At 38.3% G+C, this 16875-nt stretch overlaps 1 protein-coding gene across 1 annotated transcript in view; it reads left to right on the top strand.

The window, feature by feature from the left end:
• LOC308437514 (uncharacterized protein C8orf34 homolog) overlaps window positions 1-16875 on the top strand; it is a gene marked incomplete at both ends in the record, with an annotated part of 344863 nt that overhangs the window by 312390 nt on the left and 15598 nt on the right. Inside the window, 1 exon segment of the mRNA XM_080938598.1 lies at window positions 6431-6524. Within this exon segment, the coding sequence (XP_080794724.1) occupies window positions 6431-6524 (94 nt within the window).

The raw sequence follows: 16875 nt of genomic DNA, 5'->3' as shown, positions 1-16875 counted from the left end.
TAAATATATTTCACATGTATTGTTAACCTTTGAACAATTTTTAACATATCAACCTCTCTGTTGTTTTGTTTCCTTCTGGTATGGTTAGGGTTTTTTTGTTTTTTGGGTTTTTTTTTTTTTTTTTGTCTTATTTATTGATTTATTTATTTACTTACTTGTTTACATATATTGTACATGAATGATACCCACATGACATTAAGCAGTTGTGTTGAATATAAATAGAAAAACCAAAGCAATATAATTTTCTTTAAAATTATTTTATGTAATAAGACTCTATGTAATAATAAGCCTAGTCTTGTTCTATATTATCTATTTTTAGTCTATTCTTTCAGTTTAGCATTCAGAATTTTTTTTTGGGTGGGGTGGGGTGTGAGACAAAGTCACTCTGTGCAGCTCTGGCTTTCCTGCAACTTACTATGTAGACCAAGCTGGCTTGGAGCTAACAGAAATATGCCTGCGTCTGCTTCCCAGTTCTGGGATAAAAGGAATGGAGAATGGGCTGTCATCCCCAGATGACATTTAGGTCTTTGGTCTTTAGATATTTCAGTAAGTATAAAATAAGATATTTTATGAGTCTGCCTTCCAAATCTTCAAAATGGCTCTGAAAGTTAAATTTAAGATATTACATGGTCTTCACGTGTGAGTTTCTTGACAACTCAAGTTAGAAGTAGTTTCAAAATACAGCCATTTTAGTGTTGACAATCATAATTCTAATGCTGATCTAGCAAAGCAGATCAAAAATAAATTATCAAATTTAAATATTTCTAAAGCCTTATTGTCATACCTTTTATAAGGAAACTAATGCTCTGAAAATACCCCATTACCCAGAGAGCATCATGTGGGATGAGCATAATCCACAGCCTTTATGTGCCCTGGGTGGGGACAGTGATGTAGACACAGGCACCTACTAAGTGCTAGTTAGACACAGGCACCTACTAAGTGCTAGTCACCACACCAGGGAAGAAGCAGTGCAGAGCTATAGAGTCAAGGCAGCTGTGGTTGAAACTTTTCAGAAAGCAGTCACGACTTCACGAAGGCGGTGAGGGCCAGATGACAGAACAGCCACAGCACACACAGTGCCAACTCACTCTGGGTGATAAGTGGCAGCTTTGCCACCTTTAAGGGCGCCAGACAGGAAACGGCACTGGATATAAGAAGGCTTTCCCAACTCTTGGGCTTGGTTTGCCAGATGCACCATCTGAACTGGAGAGGGACTGATTTTATGCAACAAGGGGGTCTCTGGGTCACTTACACCCATTCAGGTCTGTCTGTCCCCTCCCCAGGACGAACTCTGTGACCTTCAATGTAAATGAGCTTCCAGCTGTTTCAGTTGGAGAAAGCACTTTTACTTACAGAAAATGGATAATATACATTTTGTTCTTCACATGGAATTTGGAAAACCACACTATTATCATTGTCACAGCTTATTCCCTCCGGGAAACTCGCCAATTATAGTATACATCGCAAAATAAAATCCTGTTGTGCCATTTTGACATTCTTTGTTAAATAACAGTTTTGAAAAGGTTATATTCATGGCTCGCATAGAAATATAAAAAGAAGCCTGGTTAGGGAGATGACTCGGGCAATCAACTGATTACCCTGTACGTATGAGGACTGGAGCTCCGTCCCCAAACTCATGTTTAAAAGCAAAACACCTAAATGTGGGGGAAGAAATCTGTAGCCACATAGCTGGGGAGGCAGTGACAAGCTTGACCTCTTGGGCCAGCCTAGAGCTTCAGGCTAGGGATAGACCTTGTCTCAAAAAAGAAAAAAAAAACTAGGTAATATGTCAGTAATCACACCTAAGGTTGTACCTGCTCCTTCTTGACACAAGGCCACCTTCTCTACATTTGTACATATAAATACACACACACACACACACACACACACACACACACACACACACACACACACACGGAAGAATACATGTCAAATGTATTGGAAAAATAAATTAATGATGGACCAAGTTATATGTTATGACTAATAAAAGAAGGCTTCAAGCATATAAAAGGAAACATGGAATGTTAAAATGACATAAATAGATGGAAAAACTGGCCAAACTAAATTCATCTCCACGGGCTAACCATCAGTCACGCTTATAGTGTATGCAGGTTGCATCTCCGTAGACCTGTCTGTGGTGTTACTGTTCTTCACATAGGGTGATACTGCTGACGACCAAAGGACTCCCGCAGCCACAGATGCAAATGCCTCGAAGGGAATGCTGGGAAATTCCTTCCAATTAATGGGCTACAATGATGCTTCCTTCCCTTCCCTGGGGAAAAAGTCACCAAGTAGAAAGGCTTGCCTACACACTAGTGTGCTCTCCCAGTGTCCAAGACAGAAGAGAAAATAGGGCAGATGGTTACATTTTCTGAAGTAGTTTGAATCAGTTTGTGCTTTTCCCTCCTTTTCTGACAATTCATCTATAATTTTATTATAATACTTTCTTTTTCCCCTCAGAACCTATTCATTAAAAGTTATAGCTCCAGGACTTGGTTAATTCTGTATTCTTATATTTCAATTGCTTTTGATGGTTTCCAAATAATTGGATCGCAGAAACATTATTCATGAAAAAATTAATGATATCAGAGTAATTGTGCAATATTTTATTTACAAGTGCTAAGAGACAGCATTATTAATATTGCTAACTAACTGTATCAGTGACTTAGAGTAAATTTTACTTCAGTAGAAGCCAAGCATTGTTTGTCTCTTGAAGAAGTCTATGAAATGCATCTGGAGCAGACCAATTTTTTTTATGTACATTATCAGGTTTGGTGATGGATGCCATTAGCTACTGAGCTAACTCACTTTATGTGCAGCACGGTCCACAGATTATCTATGGCATGAGAGTTCACAGGAAACTAAGGAAGTGTGTCTGAAAAAGAAAATGGAACCATTGTCAGTATGCTGTTTGAATGTTCATCCCCAATGGGAAGAAATAGTTAATTCAGAATTAAAATATTTTCAACAAAGGAACACTTTTTTTTCCCTCTAAATAGACTGAATGTCTATGGTCAAATGTGACATAAATCAGTGATTTATAGTGTTTTTGGAAATCAAAACATAAGTTATACATATGAAATAACAATCTCGCTAGCATATAAAGTTCTTCCTCTATAAGCAGAGAGAAGGATCCCTTTCTTGATTCTGGACTAGTTAGCTGTTCTGCAGAAGTTCCATGTCACTAGTGCCCACCACCTGGGTCCCTGGGTATTTGCTATACTTAGGGGAAAAAAAAGTTTTAAAGAAGATGAATGGTATTTTTTCTTGAAGCAGCCCCCAGAGCTTGCTGTTGGTAATATGAAAACATTTGGGCTGTAGTGAAATATAGTTTAATATACTGCAGATTCTTTTTGAATAAACTTAGTGAGAAGGAACACATCGGCCTTTGTTTTTGAAACATGTCCAGAATTTTAACTTCTTGACCCCATCACAAAGAATTATACGCAGGCTGATGGGTGAGTTTCAGACATGCGCTGCTCTTGACAATCAGAGGTAGGCAAACTGGGGGCTTCCATTTCTAGCTCTAGTTTAGGGAGGACTAATGTAGGACAATTAAACGCTCTGAGAGTGACACTTACTCTGTCCTCATGATTCCGTGTCAACAGTGTAAACTTCTCCCTAAACTTCACTGAGTTTCACTCTTGCAGTGAACCAAGACCATAAAGCTTCTATTCAGGAGCAAGGTGTTGGCCTTGGAAGACAGTTGGCTATATTGCTTAATATCTTGAACCACTGTGGTGAAAATAACAAACCGTATGACTTATTAGTCAAATACTTTCTTATAAAATGATTTCTGGATTATGGTTTTTCCCTTTTTGATACATGAAACATCCTGAAATTGTATTTCTACACACACACACACACATTCAGAGACAGAGATAGATAGAGAGAGAGAGAAAGACAGACAGACAGAGAGAGAGAGAGAGAGTGAGAGAGAGAGAGAGAGAGAGAGAATTTTCAAGCCAATAAAACAAATATTTTTATATTTCTATAGTTCCTTTGGGTGCCTCGGCAAAGCCAAGTCTCATTGTTAACAAGAATTTTAAAAATTGAATTATATCCTAAGAATAAGCATCCATTTACATGTAAGTTACATATTCCAAGACTGAATAACTTATTTTGGTGCTAAATTTCCTTTACAAAACTCAGCTACAATCTTTCCCATCCAGCTTTGGAAAGAGTTGAACCTAGATGTGACCTGCTTGTGAAGTGCCAGGCATTGTCTCACCCAATGCCTTCCCCTTCTCTATTGGCTCTAAGGGGGCGGCACAGTCTGAATGTCCATAGTCTTGTGGTTTGAATGCTTTGTATGGAACCCGTTGCTTTTCAAAGCTGTGGTCACTAGGCTGTGGGGCTTTGAAGGGGAAGCAGGACACTGAGGTGGTTTTTGCAGACTGTCCCCCATTTGTGGCTATGGTCTGCTCTCTTTGCTTTCCTGTCTGTCACCACACGAACACCCACTGCCAGAGACAAAGTGGCTCTTCCTCTTCTTTATTCTCCTGAAGTTTCTTTGTGAGGTATGTTCCCACAACAACAAGAAGGGTAGCTAACACAGATGGAAACTCCAGGGCCTTGGACCAGCCAGGATTTCTTACCCTAGGGCAAAGACATTTCACTGTGGAACCCATCTCTCATTTGATAGAAATTTACATTTCAGTCCAATGTTTTTAAGAGTTGCTGGTACCAAGAAAAAAAATCAAGCTATTGTTTTCTTTATGAAAATTATTTCCAAGCTTGGGTTTCATTTGATTAAATTATTAAGAGAAATGTTTTAATTTTAGTGCAGAGTTAGAATCACCAAATTATTGCCAAGATAATACACAAAGACTGAACACCTCAAGATTTTGCCATCAAATCAAGGGTTTGCACATAGTATATTTCTCACTCATGGGACTGATCTTAAGCAAAGCTGACATGTAATGTCTGGTATGCCATGTTTCTTAGAATTATGAGAATTAAGTTTTATATTGTTAGCATTTTTCAGAGCAACAGAAAGCAAATTATTCTAAGCTGGAGGGGAAAAAAGAGCAAAAATGGAGAAAATAACAAATGAATTTTGAAGGTCAAGTAGGCAAACTGATGGATCTTACTGATTTTTACTTTTTAGTAAGTTTTGTATTTAAAGTTTTGTTTCTGTGTTTTAAAGATGAATTTACCCTCTCAAGCTCTTTTGTTTCTAAAATTCTTCCTCCCTCTTTTTATTTTCTCCTACATAAGTGTCTACTTTGTGAGTCGCTAGTTTGTGGCCTACACTCTTTATATGTTCCTGGGATGAGGAGTTGCAAGAAGCTCTCTGTGCTTTTACAGAGTACTGTTGAGACAGGAAAATATGACTGGCCACTTACTATATAGCAATGGTATATTGATCCATTATATATAGAGAGAAGTTGAGAAGTAATTTGCCTTGTAGGGTAAGGGAAAACTCTCAGTTTAGATAATAATGGAGTCCTGAAAGCATGCTCTCTTGTAGGAGAGAGATAAAGAAGTTCAGTGTAAAGCATTGTGTTAGATTACAACTTACAAAAATGTTGAGGAGCTATCAGGTAATTATAGATAAAGAAATAGTAACAGTAATGAGGGAAGGAAGCAGTAAGGATCAGAAACCAACTTGAAGTCAGTCTTACCCATGGGACAATTTGGGAGCTGCAACAACAACCAAAAATTACAACCATGGAAACAATGCCATCATCATATGACTTCTTCAAGATCTCACCCAAAAATGACTAAAGAGGAGACCTAGAAAACATAAGGAAGTTGTTCCTTGAAATTTCACAGATGCCCTTTACTGCAGACAAAACAAGAGATGGTGGTTTATGTATGTTCATCAACAGAAAGGAAAGAACAGAGTAAATGTGTACCTGTGAAATTATTTTAACTGAAACAGAATTGAAGCCGGGTGTGGTTGTTTGTATCTCTAATGCTGGGATACTCATGAAACTTACATAGTGGAATCCCTTCAGCTTGGGATATTGAGACCAAAGAAATAAGGCAGCAGGAAGGGAGAGAAGGCAGGGAGAAAATATTGCAGGAGTAAAGGCAGGAAGCAGGTGTCAATCATCCTAATTTCTGTCCTTATAAAGAAGTTAAAGTCTTTATGTGATCAAGGCTACCTCTATCTTAATTTTATCTTGTGCATTTTCTGATGTTATTTCCATGAACATTTATATAAAACATTTCTTCAGAAGGATCATAGTCTAAATTTAATTCTTATTGCCTAAATCTTACTAAAGAAGAACGCAAAATGACTTTTGGATTAGGAGATTCATAACTATGACATGACAGAGGATTTGAGCTTTGATTACTCTTCTGGGTGGGAAGGTCTTTAGGGCATTTGAACATGGGCTTTGTGGAAACTGAACTTCTCTACCTCATTGATGTCTGTGATATCAACCTAGTCTTCAATCAAAAATAATCTCTTCTCTGGCAGGATGAGTCTCTGAAGCAATTGCAGGTTGTGAATCAGCCTTGGCTCTTACCAAGTGATACAGAAAGTGAAGGAATTGAAGCCGAACAAGACAAATGTGAGTAGATCCACGTTCTGTGGCAAATGGCTTTCAACCAAGTTCACAGTAGCATTGGTTCAGTGTTATCCTAACTGTTGTAAAGAAGTTAAGAAACTAACTTTTGAAATATGAATTTTTTTCTTGACATCAACAGAGGGATGTCCAGCTAACATCTTCTATGAATTCTATGGAATAATGTTAAAGACGACTTGGGGAAATTACAAACTATCGTAGGATTGGGTGATTTTTATGTGAAGGATTACACTTATAAGTTAAATGATTAATTAAAATAGTTTTGAACAAACAGCATGCAGTACAAAAAAGAGAATTGTTTAAATCTGAAGTAATTACAAACATCAGGGGACATGCATAGGAAATGCAGGCACACACATGTAAACCTTTCCTTCCCCCTGACCTGTCCATACATATGTGAAGAGATATGAGCTCATATGTTACTGTTGCATCCAGTCATCTGCACTGAACTCTTTTGAAGCCTTTATAAAGTTTGGATTAAAAACTGTTGCACGAATTCTACAGACAGGCTACATGTATGATTTGAGTTAGTTAAACTATCAGATTGAACAAAGACGCCTGAATTTGGCCAAGCCAACATCCTTCCAGAGTGCCCCTTAACATCCCTGTGACTGGCTAATGAACTAAACCCTAAATATAAAGAAAGGATCCATTACCGTGCATGGTAAGTGACCCCAGACGCAGTCATTCCCTGATACTCATGCCTAAGACCAGTTTTAAGATGGCTACGTAGCCAAGCAATATAAAGGAGATAAAAACCCTAAGAACTTTCTTCAACTTTGGACATTTAAGAAGAGTTGCGTGGTTTTTTGATTTTTGGGGTTTTTTTTGGCATATTATTTTCTCAAACTTCTGACAAAAAAAAAAACCCAGAATTTTCTCTTCTTCTGATAAGGTGAAAATGACTACTTTCTTCATCTTATTTAAACACTTAACAAACGTCCACAAGCATGAGAAGTACGGCTCAGTGTGAACCACTGACCAGATGAGTATTAGGCGGCTTTGGTGCTTTCCAATTTGGTTAATAAGAAAAAAACTAGATTTAAAAAAGTAGCAATAACACTATCATAAATACTGTACATAGCTAGTCTGCAACTGTATATTGAATACAAGGCTTTATTCATGGATTTTACTGGGTTGTCATTCTAAAGAAGGTCATTTCTTAATTCTTGTCATCAGACCCAAGACCATAAACACTTATCCACAGCAATGCTGTAGAAGGAGGTGACCCTTGACAACGGTAAATGGTTTGAAATAAAACCTGGGTTGAATATAACTAGGTGGTAATAAGAGCCATCTGGAAATGGAATGTTAGCCTTCGTTCTAGCGGGGCTCAAAGCACAGACTGGAAAATCTTTTCAAGAGTGCCTTCCAACAGTCAGGCACTAGGATGTGTGCACCTTGGAGCCCCTGAAGCTCTGGCATCTTGTCTACTTGCACTCCGTGTGTGTGGTTTGCGTAACACTTGGCAACTCACAGCTAGATCACCTGTGTCTACTTTCTCCGGGAAAGGAGATAAATGGTATACGTCTGTGGGAACCGAGCATCTTACTCAGAGTTTAGAGCTTAATGTCCTGGGAAATTATAAATGCGCAAGGGACCAAGTTCATTTCTCCAATAGTAACTCCCATTCTGTGAGTCAGTGTTTGATAAATAGTACCTAGGTAATGTTATAAATTATTTACTTCCTCTTGGGAATCGTGAAAGGAATTTCCCAAAAAAAAAAAAAAAAAAAAAAAAAAAAACAATCTCAGGATTTTTGCAGTGGTGCATATTTCTAATTTCATTGCTTTAAAACAGGATTTTAACTCAAATAGATTTTTTGTTTGTTTGTTGATTTTTTTTTATTTAAATGCACACCTGTTAGAAAGATGCTTTGGAACCACTGAAAGGAAATCTTTATAGGTTTTGAGTCTAAGCAAGCAGAACACTTGGTTAGGGAGATTTCCTCTTTACTGCCTTTTATTAACAAACTCTAAGCCACAGTGTAAACAAGCCCATGTCTACAGTGCACATGTATGTTTGGATCTCTCAGATTATAATCCAGAGCCACTAAGTAAACTAACTCCAGATGTCTAGATCTACAACTGTTCTCCAGGACCCTGAGTCACAGGACCCTGAGTCAGAAGCTCTCTGCATACATAGGACTCTGTCTTACATTTGTAATAAATCCTTGGTGATTTAGATTTAAAGTTTTTGCTCATGCTAAAAAAAATAGTAACTATTACAAAAAATAAAGTTCAATGAATTTGAATTGTTGTTTTTAGTATTGATTTCATATCGGTCCTTGTTTCTCTAGACCTTTTCTTTCTCAGAGGTAGAAATCAATTTTGCATGTAAAGCATGACATACAGAAAAAAAGAAGATTACTCTTGGAAGGAGTGGTTATAAACAGAAACAAGCGCAGCTCCTCCACATTGAAGTTTATAAAGTCAAAGTTGAAATATCACTCCGCATTCCTTAACTACATCTTGAATTTAAAAGAAAAACATATTTGTGGGTGGATATTAACTATACATTGTATAGTATAGTTCTGTGAGCAGGGTTCACTGAGAATGTATGAAATCCTAAGTTCCATCTATAGCACCACAAACTAAAAATTAAAAGCAAATACAGAAAGAAGAAAAAATGTCCAAGCAAATCCACAAAATAATAGATGTCTAAAATAAACAGTTACCAGCTAGGCGTGTGTCTCACAGCTGTGATGTCAGTACCCTAGAGGCGGTCAGAACAGGATCCTGGGTTTGTGGCCACTCAGGTATATATATCCAGACAGTGCCTCAGAAAACAAACAAGGATCAGAACTGTACATTGAACCTCGCTAAACAACATGTTAAGATGCCAGAAATGAGAGAAGGTTCCAGGGACTCAGAGGGAGTCACCACTGAGGTCCTATGGTCTAAAACCCATAGGTACACTGTGTCCGTAGGGGTTGCTACTGTGCAAAGCCCAGCACCAGAGGAGTCACCACACTGTGAATAACCTGTGATCTTTGGATGTAGAGAAAGCCAGGATGTTTGTTCTCCATGAGCTTTAGTTGAAAATGCCGTTATCCATATGTAGACTAACATTCAGGTCTCAATTAACTGAGCTTAATGGAGAACTCCCTGAGTTTTCTAGAACTTAAATTGCAGTAGAAATTGGCCTTTCTTATTAAAAAACATACCCTGGGCTCTTTCCTAGGTAAATGTAAGAACTGCAATACTTATAAACCATGGAGATTTGAAAATCAACCCTTTGAAGATAAGCTCTCCGACAAAATTTACAGACTCAGTGAAAAGTCACAGTAACACAATGTCAAGTCAGTGGGTCAGGAACAGAGTAGAGAAAGTATGCAAGGGAACAGGACCATGTGGTCAACTACTTGAAGGTACAAAAGAAAGCCAGAAAAACATCCCAAACCAAAGGATGTGAGAAAGGTGGATATTTAGAAGATATTAAATAAATCACTTCGTGTGATTTACACAGCAGTGATTTCTAATCCCGCCACTGCGAAGTTGCTGTTAACCTGTTGATAATGTTCTACATCTGTCTCTCCTGTTAGCAAACCACCAGTGTTGGTCTGCATTCAGGGCTCTACCGTGGTGCACTACCTCCTGGCCTTTGTGCTTCCTGTGAAGAAGTTAGATGCTGGTCTCACTGGAGACCCTTTGTAGATGGTGTGACGTAGGATCGTCTCTCGGGTTTTGTCTTTTAACAAACTCTCTATAGGTATGAGCATCTTCTTAGAGCTTCTCAATATTTAAATTACAGTTTCTTTAATCTAACCAGTTTTTTTTTGGGGGGGGGAGTGGTTGTTATTTTATTAATGCTTATTCAAAAACTCTGCCCTTTTTATCTCCGATTCTTTTGGAGATTCCAAAATTTGCACACTCTTGCCAGTGATTCAAAAGTCTTTAAGTTACTCTTACTTTGTATTTTTCTTGAATATTTCTGTTTCTTGGAATGAATAAACTAATGTAGCATTATTATTTTCTTCCTTAGAATGGATAATCTCAACTGACGTATCTTTAATTCTTTTTATGTCTGCTCAGCTCTGCTACTTAACCCCACTCCAGTGAATATGCATTTCAACTTCAATTTCTCATCTTGTTGTCTTTTATAATTCACATCTCTTTAATGACGGTTTGTATTTATCAAGAGAACTGTCTCATACTTTTCTGTAATGCTGACATAATTAACCAAATCTATTTTTAGCAATTAGTTATTGATTAAGCCTTATCTTGTGTGCCTGTTATATGGGCATCCCTCGGGATAGTTTCTATAATCTGCTTTATCTGTGGACCCCAATTTTTCGGTTTTTGTTTTTTTAATTGAACAACTTTATTTTAAAAAAACAAAACTGTATAGATTTTCAGCATTTTTGCATAAAAGTGTATGAATACATTTTTATCAGTACTTGATTTTTTTAAGGTTTGATAGTATGCATTAAAATCTTAATAGTTACAATGAACATAAAGTACATGTAAAACAAGATAAAACTTGGAAGTAGTCAAAGTTTTCTTGGTGTATAAAAATTAAGCATAATGGTTTTTCATTTTCTTTTCTTTTCTTTTTCTTTTTTTTTTTTTTTTTTTTTTTTTTTTTTTTTGGCCTTTGTCTTTCGTGAACTTCATATAGTCTGTGAGTTGTTTCTGGGGTGTTCAGAACTTTCTGGGGTTAGTATCCAATTATCAGTGACTGCATATTATCTCTGTTCTTTTGTGACTGGATTACCTCACTCAGGATGATATTCTCTAGATGCATCCATTTTCTTAAGAATTTCATTAAGTCATTGTTTCTGATAGCTGAGTAGTGTAAATATACCAAAATTTTTGTATCCATTCATCTATTGAAGGACATATGGGTTCTTTCCAGCTTCTGGCTATTATAAATAGGGCTGCTATGAACATTGTGGTGCATGTGTTTTTGTTGTATGTTGGAGCTTCTCTGGGATATATCCAGAAGTGGAATAACTGGGTCTTCAGGTAGTACTATGTCCAATTTTTTGAGGAATTGCAAGACTGATTTCCAGAGTGGTTGTACTAGTTTACAACCCCACCAACAGTGGAGAGGTGTTCCTCTTTCTCCACATCCTTGCCAGCATCTGCTGTCATCTGAATTTTTGATCTTAGCCATTCTGGTTGGTGTGAGGTGAAATCTCAGGGTTGTTTTGATTTGCATTTCCCTGATGGCTAGTGATGTTGAGCACTTCCTTAGTTGTTTCTCAGCCATTCGATATTCCTTGATTGAGAACTTTTTGTTTAGCTCTGTACCCATTTTTTAATAGGGTTGTTTGGTTCTCTGGTGTCTAACTTCTTGAGTTCTTTGTATACTTTGGATATTAGGCCTCTATCAGATGTGGGGTTGGTAAAGATCTTTTCCCAATCTGTTGGCTGCTGTCTTGTTTTCTTGACAATGTCCTTAGCCTTACAGAAACTTTGCAATCTCATTAAGTCCCATTTGTCGATTTTTGACCTTAGAGCATGAGCCATTGGTGTTCGGTTCAAAAAATTTTCTCCTGTGCCTATGTTCTAAGGTTTTCCCTACTTTCTCTTCTAATAGTTCCAATTTTTTGTTTTGTGACATGTCACTTGCTTAACTTCTTACTATATTATTTTTGGAATTAGCCACTGAAGCTCTTTCCAGTGGTTTAGATCACAGTTGGAAAGATATTACCATGAATCACACACCTCACTTTCATACCATGGCGAGATAAAGAAAGACCTCAAAACACTAAAATGCATATTTTATTCTACATAAGGTTTAAAGGCTTTTAGTCCACAATTGCTTAGCCTTATGTTCTTGGGCAAGATATAAATAGAGGAAATAATTTAGAGCTACCACAGCTGTAACTGTGAGAGCAATGTTAGAACTTAAGCTTTCCATGTGATGTAGCATGTGAGTGAGAGAACAGCCGTTCCCATCCTTGAGAACAGGAAGCAGAGAGCACACTAGGATGCGGAAGATGGATATAACCATCGGTGGCCCCAGCCCAGTGACCATCTTATGCCACCTAGGCCAGACCTCCAAGAATTTCTAGATTCTTATGGAAGCCAAGAATTTGTAACATGAACCATAATTCACCACATGTCATGAAAACATCAACTATTTTCAGTTCTGCTTCTCTGGGGTCTATAAGTCAAGCAAAGGAGAGAGATAGGCCATGTTAGATCTTTCATGGAACTCATATAGCTTTGCAAATCTATGCAGCTTCCTACAGAAATTACATTCGCTAAATTTACTTCTTTCTCTTTTACATTTATTCTCTCCCTCCAATTCCTTTTCCTCCTCATCTTTTTTTTTTTAATCTCCTCCCCATTTTGTCCCAACTATTGTAACTACTTCAGGGAGCTGAAATTTCAACAACTACTCTCATGGTAGGTTATTGATTTTATTCTTTTTTGTTTTTATTTATTTTTGTTTGTTTTGTTTTTTATTTGGTTTAAAGTCTTATCTCTCTCTCTCTCGACCAAATAATGGGAAAGTTGGGGCTCCCAAATACTGTTGGCTCATTCATCTCACCTCATGACTAACAGAGAGAAGACCAGATCCTATATCTTCTGGCCAGTGCTGGTGCTGTTATACCCTACCCTATGCTTCATTTCTGACCTTCCCTCAATCTCCTAGCCAAGGGCTGATTGTGACTCTTTATATCAGAAGTGTACAGGGTAGAAAATTGAGTCACAGCATCTTACAATGTGTCTAGGCATTCCACCTTGAAGAAAAACCTATTAAGTTACCTAAGTTATTTCTTTCTAGGTACTCTCCCAAGATTTGACTTTGAGGTACATGTAAGATATGGGTATTAGGGTTCCACAGGCGATTAAATCACCACTTCCACGATGAAGCACCTATGAGTGTATCTAAGGTAGAAAGGTGTAGAAGAAATGTGTGTGAGGATAATGTCTATGATGGTGTGTGACCTAAGGAGAAGAATCATCAGTAGTGAGTTAGGTTGGACAGGTGTCAGAGCTTCAAGAATTCTGTATCTCTTGAGATTACCATAATGTTAGGGAGGTGACATCAAAGTGAGGACTAAAAGTTCTATTATTCATGCCAAAGGGATTAAAGGGCAGAGGACTTTGGTGTCTTGTGATTATTTATGGGTCATGGGAGTTATCTTCACACTAGAAATATTTATAAATGAAAGGACTTACATGGCAGAAAGAAACAAAGAATATCACAACAAAAGTAATAAAACAAAAGCAATAGAGGTAACTACTGAAATGAGCTCTCACAGGAAAGCTGCCAGAACTTGATACTAAAGAGTAATAGACTGGCTTTCTATATTAAATAACGTTTGGTAATAATTTAATCTCACTTTTTTTCCTTTAAGATTTTGTATGTTGTTTAGAAAATAAAGCTTTTTATACATGAGTTATGATATTTGAGTCACATCAGACGATACACTCTCTAAGTCTGGCATAGCAAACATTTTTAAATTGATCTTTAAGCAGTAGGAAAATAAGTCAAAGAACTTACAGTCACTTATTTGTGAAAAGCAAGCGATTCCAATGTCGACTGCAAGTCCCTATTACAATATTTAATGTTGAGGAGTATTTTTGTTACGAAAAAGATTCTGCAATTTTTGGAATGTTAATGCCTGTGACTCACTCATGTAATGTTCTTATGTGAAAATCCTCTGTAGGTCTGTGGTGAAATTCACACATTATGAAATTAATTTCTAAGGCCCTAGAAAGAATTAACTAATCCTAAATTTCAATAGTATTGTTTTATTTAGGGTCTACTGCTGTGAACAGACACTATGACCAAGGCAAAGCTTATAAAAACAACATTTAATTGGGGCTGGCTTATAGATTCAGAAGTTCAGTCTATTATTATTAAGGCAGGAAGCAGGGCCGTGTCCAGGCAGGCATGGTGCAGGAGGAGCTTAGAGTTCTACATCTTATTCAGAAGCCAAACAGGAGAAGACCAACTTTTAGGAAGCTAGAATGAAGGTCTCATGTGTTTGACCAAGACCTATGCAGGCAAGGCAGTGTAATGAGGTGATTGTATATGCTTGGCTCAGGGAGTGGCACTATTAGGAGGTGTTGCCTTGTTGGAGAAATTGTGTCACATGAGTCTATGGGGCATAGAATAGTGTAAAATATACTTAGTCAAACTTTAAAAGTTTCTATAACAGTCTCAACACTGTTACAAGTCCAAAGTTCAAAGTCTCTTCTGAGATTCACGTAATCTCTTTACAGTAATCTCCTATAAAATAAAAATCAAATCGCAGAACACATACATTCAACATATCATGACCAGGATATATATTGCCATTCCGAATATCTCCATGTCTGGTGTCAAAGCACTTCTCAGATCTCCAGCTCCTTTCAACTTTGTCTGCTGCGGCAGGATTCCCTTTGGTGGTTCCACTCCGTTAGCAGATTTCCTCTGCAGGTGTCACGTGACTCTGGCATAACTGATATCTCGGGGTCTCCAAGGCAACCTCAACATTACAGCCTTTTGTTCCAATGTCTGGGATCCACGCATGATCCTCCAAAGTGCTTGGGTCACATCTCCAGCTCTTTTTCTGTACTACTCTAGCCTCTGGCTGACTCCATTCCACTGCTGCTGCTGATCTCCGTGATCATTCCACGGTATTAGCATCTCCAATACACTGCCGTCTTCCACTGCAACTAGGCTTCGCCAATAGCCTCTCACAGGCTTTCTTCATGGTGCCAAGCCTCTACTTCTTTGCATGACTCTTTCAGTCGTGGGCCATCAACTGCAACTGAGGCTACACCTTCACCAGTGCCCTTCTCTGGCCTCTCACAGTGCCGAGCCTCAGCTGCTCTTCATGACCCCTTCATGCCTCCAAAACCAGTACCACCTGGGTGACTCTTACACATTACCAAGTACAGCTGCAGCACAAGGTACAGCCTTGGCCATCTCTGGAATGCAGCTTATGCTGGTCTCTTCTTAGTCACCTCTAATTTCTTAGCTCCAGCTGACCAGCATCAATTGTTCCAGTAGTCCCTTCTGTTCTGGACTCTAAAGCATGGCCACATGGCCAAATCTCCCCAGTTCTACCGCTTGCTGGGGCTGGAACATGGCTCTATCACACTATCACCAGCTTTGTTTTCCAGTTCCTTACTGTCTAAGCCTGGCTGTCCTGGAACGTGCTCTCTAGATTGAGGCTGTCTGCATGGCTCTGGCTCCTGCGTGCTGGGATCAAGGGTGTTTACCACCATGCTCGGACTTAAACTTTTCTCTACTTGGAACTTGCTCTATACCAGGCTACCCTTGAACTCAGAGATCTGCTTGTCTGTCTCCTATGATTAAAGGTGTATGTATATCACCATGCTAAAACCTAAATTTATCTGGGTAGGATCTTGACCTGAGCTCACCACTCCTTTAATTTGCTAATCAGTTCCATTTTACTTGCTGGTGCCTATTTGTTGCTTGAATCATACATTTTATAGTTTTCCTTTCTCAGCTTGTTCCTTTGCATTAAAATGCTCTTCATAAGAGTGAACTTTAGGGTCTGGAGAGATGATGGCTCAGCGGTTAAAAGCACTGACTGCCCTTCCAGAGGTTCTGAGTTCAATTCCCAGATACAACACAGTGTTTCACATCCATCTGTAATGAGATCCGGTGCCCTCTTCTAGTGTATCTGAAAACAACTACAGTGTACTCACATACATAAAATAAGTAAATAAACCTTTTTTTAAGAAGTATGAATTTTAATAAACACACTATAGAATTTAAACCAGGCTGTTTTGAGACTTCCTTTGTCAAGCCAATTAATCTAAATCTTTTCACCTTAGCCTCAGGCAGACTCTTGGGACAACAGCAGAAAAACAACCATGTTCTTCACCAAAATATCACAAAAACATTTGAATTTCTTGGGCCAGGAGATCTAAACTGTTTGAAACACCCTCAATCCCACTGTCTTCCATATTTCTACTAGGATAGCCCATTCAGCCCCACTTGAAGCATTTCATGGCTTTCCAAATCCAAAGTCCCCAAATCCACATTCTTCCAATCAAATCATGGTCAGGCCTATCATAGCAGTACCCCAGTCCCTGCTACCTACTTCTGTCTTAGGGTGTTACTGCTGTGAGCACACACCATTACCAAAGCAAATCTTATAGGGAAATTTAATTGGGGCTGGCTTGCAGATTCAGAGGTTCAGTCTATTATCATTAAGGCAGAAAGCAGAGCAACATCCAGGAAGGCATGGTGCAGGAGGAGCTGAGAGTTCAATATCTTATTTGGAAGGCAAACAGAAGATTGTCTTCTAGAAATCTAGGAGGAAGGTCTCAAAGCCCACTCCTACAGTGACAGACTTCCTCCAACAAGGCCATACATACTCCAACAAAACCTTGACTCCTAATAATGTCACTCC

The sequence above is a fragment of the Micromys minutus genome (genome assembly GCF_963924665.1).
Source record: "Micromys minutus genome assembly, chromosome: 26".
Lineage (NCBI taxonomy): Eukaryota > Metazoa > Chordata > Mammalia > Rodentia > Muridae > Micromys > Micromys minutus.
The sequence above is the reverse complement of the archived record's forward strand: the minus strand, read 5'-3'. Positions and strand labels throughout refer to the sequence as shown.